The 13,935-nt window shown below is 27.9% G+C and overlaps 1 protein-coding gene across 1 annotated transcript; it reads right to left on the reverse strand.

Moving 5' to 3' along the window:
* Nucleotides 1–1,360: 1,360 nt before the first annotated feature.
* On the reverse strand, nucleotides 1,361–6,710 carry LOC137823135 (transducin family protein / WD-40 repeat family protein). Its single transcript, XM_068628277.2, has 7 exons — nucleotides 6,440–6,710; nucleotides 5,395–5,812; nucleotides 5,067–5,223; nucleotides 3,883–3,927; nucleotides 3,273–3,441; nucleotides 2,805–3,172; nucleotides 1,361–1,999 (listed from the first exon to the last, which is right to left on the reverse strand). The coding sequence occupies exons 1-7, from the start codon at nucleotides 6,569–6,571 to the stop codon at nucleotides 1,678–1,680; spliced, it is 1,611 nt and encodes a 536-aa protein (XP_068484378.2). The 5' UTR covers nucleotides 6,572–6,710; the 3' UTR covers nucleotides 1,361–1,677.
* Between the last annotated feature and the right edge of the window lie 7,225 nt (nucleotides 6,711–13,935).

The following is a 13,935-nucleotide window of genomic DNA, read 5'->3' on the forward strand; positions in this document are numbered from 1 at the left end:
ACTTGAAAACAAAATGATAATTTTACAATTAAAAAAAATGAAAGTACAAGTAAATCTCACAAACATCTCTCTTTCCACATCTTGTATATTCACCAAATTTCAGATTTATAGTCTTTATTATTAACAATGGTATCAACATTTTGTTTTTCTTATTCATTTTTTTTTACTAATATGATAGACAAAACTTATAATTACAAATAATTTTTTCTTGTTCTCTAATTGTATTGAAATTTGAGAAGTTTCTATAAAAATGATATGCAAAATAATTAATTTTGATATATGTTTTTATTTGCATCTAAGTTTTATCCTAATAAATTATTATTATTAGAGTAATATAAGATTATCATTTACTTTAACTTTTGCAAAGGTTTTCCAGCAATATTATATTATATTTATCATGGTTATTTTCTTTCAATATCTACATGTCGAACAGATAAAACTTCAAACTCGCATATCCTAATGTGAATATTATTCTTTTCAAATACTTTGAATTTCACTTTCACAGCTAAACCATATGAATTTAAGACATCATTTTCATTCCCTTAACGTTCCAAATTCAATTGTTAGTGATTTGATATGCAGATTATTCAATAAGGAACACCTTTTCAAGTGAAAAAAAAAATAGTGTAGAGGTAGGAAAGAAAAATATATTAGTAAAATTGATTTTTTTTCTTACTTTTTTTAAGACTAATATTCCAAACTACATACATATAAACATCACACAAAAATAATCAAATTATACTAATATACTATATATAAATAAAATATTTTATCAGTCCAACTACTACATTTAAATTTTATGTTGTAACAAATATTTATATCAAATTTGAACAAAACTAAGCAACAATTAAAAAACATTCAAATAGCCATGTTTTAGTATATTTTAAAACTTTGATTTAATTATAAGAATATCAAATACTTTAATATTAATATAAAGTTTTACAAGTGTGTATATATATTCATAATTGAAAATTAATTCAATGAAGAGTAAGTTATGAATAAGGAGTTGATAGAACATTCCGTTCTCCAAAGTTATATATTCTGTATTCTTGTCTGTAAGAATTACAACGAAGGCTAATGACAATGTGAGGATCAGTTAAGATTTATTCTCAGCTAGTAATTGAGTTCCAACTTCTTGGGACAAACTATTCCTTAAAGCAATAAAACCTAGAATCAATTAAACATAATTAAAGTTCATACAATTTCTTAATAATAAAGATAATATTTAAAGATCAATAGAAACAATTAAAGTTCAGAGTACTTAATTTTGAAAAATTAATTAGAATGAGTTAAAAATTGAACTATTTCTGTAGTGTTTTCTCATTCTAGACAAAATGGACTTTTAAAACACAAATAATACTTCTCTCAGAAACTTAACCTATTAAAAATAATAAACTACAAACTTGTTCATGATTTCTTCTGCTTTGAGAAAGAAAGGGAAAAAATGTATATTTCATCATAAAAACAAAAAGTAAAATACAGATTGCCAGCATCTGAGCAGGCCTTTCCCAGCCAAAATTTTCCTGATTTTGTGTTTTTAAGTTAACTTCCTCCCTTTGGTCGTTGCAAGTTGCCACAAAAATTCCACTTAAAAAATATTATCACCTAAAATCCCAAATGAAATGGAACTACATATTCAGCACAACATGGTAGTGCCACAGTAATTAGCAGGAGGTTTCATGTGTAAACCTTGTGCAGTCCAATGTTAAGATCGGATGATATGGAAACGACAAGAGGAATGGACTGAAGCCACATGGCTCTGAAGACTCGTTTCTGATGTGCTCTTATAGTTTGGGAAGGCTTGTGAGCAGTATACCTTATATCAAATATGTGAATCACAGGATCTGCAGAACCAGATGTTATATATAGTCCATCAGGAGACCAAGACTGATTTATCAGAGCTGATTGAGAATCACTGCTTTCTTGCTTCCATCCAAAAGCATGAAGTTCTGTATTCCTCAATCTAATATCAAACAACCGAAGCTGCCTCTCATGGGTCCTAATACAAATAAAAAATAGTTAATGCAAAGAACAGCAATAAATGAAAACAATTTGGTTTAAAATAGAGTATTATTATGTTTCCATCTTGACAGGCATATTCTTGTAATGAATTCAAAGTACAAATATCAATCAAAATTCAACCGTAAGTGGATTTATCATTCCCCAGATAAAAAGTCTGAGAGATGCACCTACTAAATTATGGGTCAATTCTTCTTAATCTTTTATCCTTATTCACAAAGCAGAAGGCAGGCCTATGCGTTACTGCAAAAAAGACTCCATGCTAATATTTCAAGCATATTTAATGAATAGAACCAATTACACAAGCCAAGGATGAGCTTCTTCACTAACCACAAAAACCTTCCTCACCATTATCTAACAATATATCTGTCTTTAATAAAAGATCTAAAGATGTAAAAAGGCACAATATCATAGAATGGTGGTTGAAAACCACATTCTCTGGTGTGGGAGTTTCAGGTTTAGGGAACCAAACCTCAATCCTTCTTGATCTTATTTCTATAAAGTGTGAATTCACAACATAATCAATGAATGAGAATAGTTTTATTGAACTTTAGCAAACAAAGTAATAATGTAAGCAAATTGATCGGGGGTTCAGACTTTCAGACCATATCCTTATATCACTGTTTTCAAAAGAACATAATTTTCCCTAAAACAAAACATTCAGTACTCAAGACAAAAAAAATTGAAATTTTAGGTATGTTATGAACTCTGCATACAGATAAAACTTGAGGTGGAAACTAAATAAAACAGTCAACATATCGGACTTCAAAAAAGCAGCAATTTACCCTGTTTGAACCATGAATAAATTGAAGTCGCATGGATTGGGCAGGACACTCATGCATTTGCTATCAACCTGATGCTTGAAATCTGCTCTTCCTGCACGAACATCATACCCAAATAATCTCCTATCTGCACCAACAGATAACACCATCTGCTTGTGCTGCATACCAGCAACTCCCATGACAGCAGATGAGTGAAGATTTCTATGCAATGCCTTTGGTTTCCACTTCTCACCCTCCTGCTCACTCCAAAGTACAACAGCATGGTCACTTCCACCAGTTACAAAACATGTGTTCTCCCATGGCATAAAAACAATGCCATTGATAATTCCCTTTACATGAGGCTTGTCCTCTAAGAACTTTACACGTTCTCCCTGCCAGTTACATAAGTTTGGCATGTATAAATAGCAATAACAAAAAATACCCAAACACATTTTTACTTTTATGCCAGGATATTTGTGTTAAAAACCTTACCCCTTGTTGTCCTTTATTCAGATTTGTAATTGATACTTGAGAGTCACCACCATCAGCACTATATACTGCAAATAGGCTGTTTCCTTCTGGGTGCCAAACTAAATCTTCTGGCCATCTCCTATGCTTTTGGGATGAACAATCAGTGGTGCTAAGACGAGAGGCTCCTGCTCTACAAAGTTAAAGATGGGGAGAAACATAGCTTAAATTACATAACATGGTTATGTCATTACAAAATTTTGAAGTTAAATAACAGAAACTGAGGCAGAGCCTGCCAATGGTAGAAGAAAGAATCATCAAATGGTCAAGTTTATAGTTAAATGGGAAGAAAGACAAGAGATAACAGAAGAGAATGATGAAATTTAAGAAATATTTTGAATTGAAAGTCATAAGTTTCCCACTACAAACTTCATACAGTAATAGACAGCAGAAATGGAACGAGACATCATAGGGATCATAGATTGATTAGGTTTAAAAAACAGATAAGTACTAGGAAAACTCCACTTTTTAAATATATGTATGGTTTAAGTCTATATAATCAACATCATCACATCACAAAATAAAAGAATAAAAACTCTCGAAAGTACCACTAGAAAGATAAATAAGGGCATACCCCTTAGCCTGAATTTGCCAGAAGTTGACCAGTCCATCCAGAGCACTGCATTAATTCCCAATAGGTAGCATGTGTCAGGCTCAAAGGAATATATCAATGTTGTATCACCAGGAACATATCTTTCATAAGAGAGAAATTCAAGCTGAAGTCAACAAAAACTGACTCAAGTTACACAGTCAGTTCTTGTCTTGAACCACTAAAGATCATGTCAGAAAAAGTACAGCCTTTAACAGTGTTTTAAATCTTGCTGGTTCCAAAACTGCTATAGTGGGCTAGCCACTACAACAACTTTGGAAGATAAAGCTAGTGGAAGGTAGAGAGTTTGAAGCACTCGACAGCTCTCTATTTATAACCATTCAGAATGACTTGTATTTAAGAACAACAAATAGAAACCCTCAGATAATGATAAGCTATACATAAATCTGCCTCTCCAGTTATCCTAAACATTAACACCCTAGATAGTAATAGAAACAGTTTCCAACAGCAGTAAATACAGAACTGGTGAATTGGAACACCATTTCAAAACACTTCCCTCAAGATAACATTCACATTTTAGCTTGTTAGACAAAAAAACAATGCATTATAATAAAAATAAATAAAAACATAAAACTGATATCCATGAAAACAATGGTTGGGACTGGAAAACTGAAAAAGATTATTCAGTACCATAATGCATGACATGCAGAACCATAAATTTTATTATAAGAGAAAACCAGAAGAGCAGGATTGAACCCACTTTGATGCCATATGGTAGATAAAGATAGAAACCTTGGTGAACTACAACTGCGCCCCTACAGCGAACTATTTATACCTATAATCATTAATAAATGTAGGAGTGTCCATCGACCAATCCAATCTAATGGAGATGCCCCATTGTTTTTTAACATAAATTTCAAGACCACAGGGACACGAAGTTGAATCTCAGAAATTAGAAGACCATTAGAATCTCTCATCCTCACTTGTAGAGTATATGTTTACACATTTTAGGTTGACCCACTTCCTAACATTAAAATTCTAGTTAGTGATCCACCATATTGCAATTTAAAAATTTAGGGTACCAGTTGATAACATTGACCCCATACCGGCTGTAACCAAAAACTGAGAAAAGAAAAGAAATACTGAAACGTGAAACATATTGCTAGAAGGAAGTCTTTTTTTTAAAATAAATGGAATGATTTGATTACCTGGTCACGAAAAGCTGATCATTCACAGGGCACAAAGCAATACTCCGCAATTTCCTCTTGTGTTGACTTGAGATGTGGTTGCTTGTTTGACACTGTACTAAGATTGGTGAAGAACTCTTGCGTATTAAAGGAATCAATTCCTTGTGTTCTTTTTGTTCTGGAAAGCAGAAAAATCTCATGAAGCCTAATTGCGAGCAAAAGCAATCTTGAAATGAAAAGGACAACAATAAGCCAACAACTGACAATAAACCCAGACAAAAACACGCGACCATAAATACGCTGAAGGATTAGCCAAATGTACACGCTATCCTATAAATGAATAACTTACCAAATTTCCTTTTTGTCCCTTTGTCCTTGATTTCAGTTTTTTGCTGCTCAGAAGAAAGTCTATGATTATGGGACTTGTCAGATTTTCCCCTAGAGCTATCACCTGTGATTGGAGAATTATGGATTCCAGGAGTTGCTTCAGAACTGGAACTTACTGAAGCTTTTGAAGAAGGCTTTGGCAACAATACAAGTTGTGAAACTTTTGGATTAACTGAAGGGATAAGAAGTTCTGGTTTAGATTGATGTCGATTTTTTATAGAACCTTCATTTCTATCAATGGGACTGTTTGATCTGCGCTCTGTCTTCACAGTTTTAATTCCATCATCTAAGGTATTTCGGGATGACAATGCATTAGTCTGACCTCGAAGGCGAGACAATTTGGATACAGAGTCTTGCAACCTTTTCTCCGCTTCATCAAGCTGCACATGTTTCAGAAACATAAAATCAATTAGCTGATAGTTACCCATGCGAAAATTTTAAGAAATGTTTGGTACAGGTTATATATTTAACAAATACAGCAAAAACAAAGACATAAAAGTTTCTCACAGCAACACCAACAACTAGGAACAAGACACCAGATATGAATAATGAAATTCACCAAGGTTCATAACTAGGGTTTTGCTGCAGATTACACTGAAAATAGAACCAAAATACAATCTCTAAAACAAATTGGAAAAACATACTCAATGCAATCAAATTGAGAAACATTAATAAGCAACAAAGATTGCACACACAACTCAACTTCTCCCAAAGCAAAAAGTTATTTTCTTTGGTGATAAATGTGAATGAAAATTTGGAAATTAATTCACTACAGGACTACAATACTAGCATTGGGCACAAAGGTTTAAAATTGCAGTCACAGAAGGAAGAAAAGTAGTAAAAGTGGAAGGAATGAATAGGGCGCAGACGCTGTTTTGTGGTGAGAAGAGTTGGTATAATAAACCTAAAGATTGAAGGAGAAGTAAGAGTATGAGCAGGGAGTGGCGAAACGACAAAAGAGAAAGGCAAAACGACAGGGAAGGGAAATCAGAGGGTTAAGGGGAAACCTGGGTTTTGTAATAAGCGATGCGGTGACGAAGGTTTTTGACTTCGTGAGTTCGGTGTTCGATCAAAGCGACCAATGCCTCTTCCTGTTCCTCTCTGCTCGTGCTGCCTCCGTTCTCGCCGTTTGATTCCATTCCGACATCACCTCTTACTTTCGGATACGTTAATCATCCGAGAAAACTACTACAACCGATTGTGTTGTGTTTGGTGTGTTCTCTCTCTCCGCTCCCTATTCCACACGGTTACTTTCATTCATTGTTATTCACACTATAGGAACATTTATGTTCATATTATATATATACTAGAATAACACATACACTACATTTTAATTACATCAAAAAAATATATAATTTTATAAATAATTAATTAAAAATAAATTAAAAAAAGTGTATAACCATTTTATAAAGTAAGTTGTTCAACTAAAAAATATTACAAATAAAATTATTAAATAATAATATAAATAATTATTAAAATTAAAAATATCATTATAGATAATGATAAAAAAAATATAGATAATTTTATTATAGATAGTTTTTTATTTATTTCGTAAGTAATTTTTCTATTCTAGATAATTATTTTAATTTAAAAACCAAGTACTAAAAATAAAATAATACATAAAAAGAAAAATTATCTTTATTAATTATATATATATAAATGTTTAAATTATAATTTTTTATCTTTTATCTTACTTTTTATATTATTTGTGTTCTTAATCTCCAGTATCATATTTACTTTCATGTTAAAGATTCAACTTATTAAAATAAATCATAAACATTATCAAAATTTAAATAATCAAATAATTAATGATAAACAAAAAGTTGTAACTGCGTCAAGTTTAATATTTTTTATTATTTAATAAATTGGGATAATAATTGTTAACAGTATCATTTATCATATTTTTTCTTATATGTTATCTTAGGTTTTCAACGTTATTTGGATTCGTAAACAAACGTTTGAATTTTAAAATATCAAAATATACCACTTTATAAGGGTTATCCTTAGTTATCTCATAATTATTATTCTCAATTTTTTTTTTTACTTGAAACATTTTACGTATTAGGACAAAATATCTTCTTCATCTCATGCTTACAATTCGATAGTATATTTTTTTCTTGAAGCATGTCCTTCAATAAAATAAACAATTTTATGAAACTTATATTTGTTTATTCATTGATTTCATTCAAATTCATCAACCTTAACACTATTGAAAATGGTGTGAACTTATTTGATCCAATATACAAGAGAGTCTTTACTACACTAGACATAGTTTCACACATATATACACTTAAGTAAAAGATTATGCTCTAACATAAAAAATCATGTCCTCCAATGGATCATACATGGTGGAATCAACAAATTATTGAGTCTGACATACACTTAGGAAATATAATAATTCATCATGTCATGTCCAAGTTGTATTATTTCAAAAAAGTCATCACACTTAAGATACACCCTAGTTTGAGTAGCATTCACTTTTCTCCTATTCAAACAAATAACGTAAGGATACCTAAATTGTACTTCAATAATAGTATTTTCGGCATTATGTTGTACAAATTGTATAAACTTTTATATTCATTTATTGTACTCATCACATATGTGTGCTTAACTAATTTAATCTCGATCCATATGTCATAACATTTAAGTGTTCTCTAAATGTATGTAAAATTCACTTTTTTTCAATCAAAGGTCTTACCCTAAATTATTTAAAAAAAAAACACTTTTTATATTTGAATACCATATAAATTTTGATCTAACATTTTTTTTATTTCACAAAATTTTTGACAATATGATCATTAAAGATTCAATACAAATGATTATTAGTTCTCATTTCTCTTGTTTTTATAAAAGAAATTCATAGAAATTTTTCAAATTGGAGGTTGTACATAATTTTTATAGTGAATCTAAACATTATGGTTCACTCGACATAATAGAAAACAAATTTGAGAAACATATAATAATTATAATAATATGATTAAGTTTATGAATTCAGCAACAAAACAATTATATTACATAATCTTTATTTCAACTTAGTAAACTCTGTCAGTTTACCAAATTAAAAAATAATTTTGAGATTCATAATTTTAAGTTTTTATTTGTGGGAGTTCATACACCTTTGTACCCAATATAAATGTGTTCAAAAGAATTTATTAATATAACAAACACAATATAGTCAAAATATAATTCATATTCAAGCATATAATTAAAAATAATTGATCATAATCATTTTACAATTAAATTAAATGTGTTTTCAATTTAGATCGTTTAACATCATCCTAAACCGTGTAACAAATTCAATAGTAAATCAATGTTCACAATTCATCTACAATGCAAATAATGGTTAGCAGTAAAATTAGAGGAGATTGAGATTGTTATGCAGAAAAGTAAAGTAGACGATCAAAATATTAAATAACAAGTTAGTCTCGTGTTTTTTCAGCAATGAAACCTTAATCTACATGTATCATTCATTCAATCATCCAAACATATGATCGAATTAACCAAACATGTGTTAGCCAAAATAATGAAATCTAATTAATGAAACATGCGTTCATTAATTCACTCACTATCTTACTCATCTCCATGCGTCTACTCATAAGATTTTTAGTTTTTTACCTCTTCAATCATGTGTCCAATAGATTGTTTAAAACAAAGCAAATTAAACAAGAGTTCCAATTAAAGACAAAATTGAATCATCAACATGTGTTCAAAAACCATCCCCAAAATAGAAACTAAAACTAAAAAAAACAAGACAATTTATTACATATATTGAAGAATGAAATTTTAATTACACATAACCTCATAATTCATTGTGAAATTACAAAAGAATTAACCAAGAATATTTTAGAATTTATACAAAGACAAAATTAAAAAAAATACAAATAAAAAAATAACATAATTAAAAAACCATGATGCTTTATTTTATGAACTTCTCCTAAAATAATATTCGGTTGGATTCAATGATTTTTCCTTAAAACTTATATTTATTTATATGTTTATTTGCTCCATGAATCGTGAAATTTGATTGCAATTAAGATTTTGTTCACAAATTTCTTAATTTGACTTTTAAAAAGTTTAGATTTGGTTCCCTATTTTATTGTTATTTTTTTAAATTTTATTTTCAATTTTGATTCTAATATATTTTAGATTTTATACTTAAATTCTTTTAGTCAAATTTTGTTTTAAAGAAGTAACTTAAACTTTTATTTATCGGAAAAGTTTTATTTCCTGAAAAATTGCTTGTGGTGTATTTGATTTTGAGGTACCAGAAGTCACCCAAATGATTATAAGAGAAGAAAGTTAGAAGAACATGAACATAAAATACTAATAACGTAAAAGACTGCAGATTAAACTTTCTTTGTATTTGATAAAGTATTTGTGTGAAAAATATTTATTTTAGATAAAAATGATTTTGATATAAAATTAGGGAAAAAAGTATTTTACAAATTAGTTTCTCAATATATATATTTTTTATTACACTAATCAAATTAACTATAAATTATTTACTTATTTATTTTCACTTTTCATTCTCTTTTTCTCGGTCATCCTCCACTCGTTATTTACTTCTTTTCTACATTCTCCTAATTTAAATAAAACATTACTAGGAAAGAAATAAGATAAAATTCTATCATCTTCTCTCTTATAATTCAAGAATAAAAATTTATAATCTTGCATGTTCTAGTTGTTCTAACCAAGAAAGAGAATCCTACCCAAAACAATCAGTTTAGCTAGAAGAAATAGTACTTTTCAATTGAGTAGTTTGTGTTTTTGATTAGGCTATTTTTTTATAGTGATTTTTTCTCTCTTTCATTTCCTTGTCTTTATTGCGCAATAATAACTCTATTCAGCACAGCCAATTACCTTAATTTCTCTAATTCCTAACAATGAAGACAACATTTTCATTAATTTTTCAAATCAAAATTAAACCATAGGCGATGACCTAACAATTTAAATTTGATAAACTTTTATATTTGACAATTTTTTTTTTCACCTTAAATCACGTTCTGTGCTAATCTCTATAATTTAATGAAAGGTGTCATCGTTAAGACACTGTTTGCTTCTGCGGATGGTTTTTGAGTGTGGATAGGCGAGTGAGTTAGTAATGTGTTTGGTTCCAGTGGGTTGAGGGTGAGTGTGAGGATGGACGAGCGAATAACATGAATATTAGTTTCTTCTCTCATATGCGAGGATTAACAGTGATGGAAAGTAGAATCAAGCGTTATTTTACATAGATAAGAATCGACAGTGCAAACACAATGAAAATCAATTTTGCATTTTTTATATTTTGAGAATAATCGATTCTATTTCATATTGTTATCCTTGGAGAATCGATTTTGGACTCAACTATATTTCATTTGAACCAGAATCGATTCTTGAGCACTTTGGAGAAGGAAGAATCGATTTGGTATCTTTTGTACAAAGGCTAAATCATAGGTATTAAATCCTAACAATTTTATCTTATAAATATATTTATATATTAAAATAATTTTAAAATATATTGACTTGTTTATAATAATAATAATAATAATTATTATTATTATTATATATAAATATATAGAAATTATTATTATTATTATTATCATTATTAATATTATTATATATACAATATATAAAATTAATATATTAAATATTGTATTAAAAAATATATTTAATTATACTATTAATAATAACATATAATTATATATAATAAATTTACATAAATACTTATCATTAAAAAAAACATAATTCATTATTTAAATATTTTTTAATAATAAGAATAAATTTGTAAACTTACATTTTATATCTTTAAAAAAATTTATAAATTCTTTTCCAACTATCATATTACTTACAAATTTCAATAAATTATCATCACAAATTCATTTTATTATTATCAATCCAAACAACCTTAGATATTCTCGCATATCTTTTTTAATCTTCACAAATTTACTATCTTCCACCCTCACAAATCCCTTTCACAGTCCAAGAGACATTTTACCTAAAAAGTCTTAGATTCTTCAAACCAAAAGGTAAAACCATGTATCATTGGTTAGTTTATGTAAAGTTTACTTCTCTGACACGTGATAGGAATTGTTAACTACTTTAGGAAGAAATTTCACTGTGGTAAAAAACAATTAAAATAAATAAAAAAATAGACGTTGAGGATCATTTTCAGCAATTTAAATTTTCTTTTACAAATGAACGTGTGACAATATTATTTACCTGTTTCACATTCAGAATTCGATTTTTGAGAAACTGAATTCGTAACATGAAATAGCATCATTGATGTCGGAAGATCAATTGAAATAGCATTGCCATCCTAATTGAAATTCGGTTTTTAGGGAATTGAATTTTAACTGTGAAGGGAAATCCACTTGGAATTTGTTTCTCATTAAGTCCAGTTTCCAACTGTGAATAGTGTCACCCAACGGTAGAAACCCACTCAATATTCGATTTCTTCAAAGCTGAATTCCGATGAATTATTTCAATTTTTTTCCCAAAAGTTAATGAAAAAGGGATAAAAAATCTAGAAAACAATTTTAAAAAGGTGACATGAACTTCACTTATCAAAGAATAAATGTCTTTTCATAATAATATTTTTAATTAGAACATTTAGTTTAACTAGTGTATCGTCTTGGATTTGATTGAATATATAATAATTAAGTTCAGTCGGATGTATTTTATTCTGATATAAAATCATGAAAAAGTTCATGTCAAAATAAAATTAATCATGATTTTTGAAATTATTATTATAACCCTTCACATAATTATGTTAGTGTAATAATATCATGAAATTATTATTATAACCCTTCACATAATTATGTTAGTGTAATAATATTAATTTAGATAAATATATTATGTGAATCAATCTTAATGCTTTGATATACCTGCACAATGTTCCTGATTATATTGTATAAATGCATTGATTTACTTACGCAATATCCTTTATTATATTGTATAAATGCTTCAATTATATTTCAGAATACTCCAATCTATTTATATACATATATTCAAATTTTATGAAAAAATATTGTAATATGTCACATTAAAAAACCTGGAGAAATCAATGTCAAAGATCCAAGTTCATGAAGGCTTATAAATAGATAACCACTCGCAGGGAGTAGGGGTATCTCAACTCGAATTTTATGACTATATTCACTGTATACACATATTTTGATGCTCTTACTGACTTGAACGTCAGAGTATTTTCTGTAGGTGGAGCTTCTTTCATTTCTTGGAGGTTGAATCACTAGAGTTTGAGAGGAGACCACTCAGATTCCGACTGATCTCATTTTGACGAGAACATTTGACACACCACCGTGGTACAGGTGAAATTGTTCCTAATACCACCACTCAATATATATATATATATATATATATATATATATATATATATATATATATATTCTACTGTTCAAATGTAAAATATAATTTTTATTACAACTTTAACTATAGATTTTGAAAAATTAAAATAAAAAATATATATAAGAAGAGGAAACTGCAATTATCAATAAAGCGTGTTTATTGTTTTTCTCTGCCAAATTCTCTATATCCATAAAATAGTACTTGACATGTTGATGTAATTCATGTTTAATGTTAAACTAATTAAACAATAATTTAATTTTTTGGCTTTTTATATATCAATGAAAATTGTATTTTTTTAAAGTATTAAAATTACAAAAATGTATGCATTTTTATTATGTCTTAACTTTATCCTACGTAAACTATTTGTTTGGAATGGGAGTGGAAAATTGAGGGTGTGAGAGTGAAAGTGTAAGGATTTGAGAAGAAAGTGTGAATAAAGTTGAGAATGTTTGGATTGGGGTATGCTACCGTGAATGCATGAGGAAAATTTATTGAAGTTTATTAGTGGTGTGATGGTTGTGATAATTTTTTTTTAAATATGTAAAAATATAAGTTTACAAATCTACCCTTATCTTTAAAATATTTAAATAATAAAATATAAAATATAAAAAAATACAAGTCCATTTTAGAACATAAATTTTTTTCATAAAAAATTATAAATAATATGATGAGTGTGATTGAATTTTTTTTTACAAATTCATTTAATATATAAAAAATTAATTAAGTATTTTAGATGATTAATATTTTTATAATTATATAAATTTATTTTTATATAAATAATTATATTTATTTTTATTATTATTAATAAAATTATTAATATTTAATAAATAAAATAAAATAAAAATTAATAATAATATTATTATTATTTATTAAAATGATTTGATTTACATTTAGTATCATTATTTTAAAAATTTATTTTAGTTAATATTATTATTTTATAAATTAAATTTAAATATTTTTATTATTATTATTATTATTATTATTATTATTATTATTGATTTTAGTATGTAGAGTTTATTTGAAATAAAATTAAATAATTTTAATTATCTTTCATTATATATTGAGGGTAAAAATGTAAGTTGCAAAAGTCCATGTGACTTTCTCTTTTCCTTTCAACTTTCTCTTCATCAATGAGAGGCACAAAAACTCACCCAACTCTCCC

This window comes from Phaseolus vulgaris, chromosome 9 (assembly GCF_051622355.1).
Source record: "Phaseolus vulgaris cultivar YP4 chromosome 9, ASM5162235v1, whole genome shotgun sequence".
Lineage (NCBI taxonomy): Eukaryota > Viridiplantae > Streptophyta > Magnoliopsida > Fabales > Fabaceae > Phaseolus > Phaseolus vulgaris.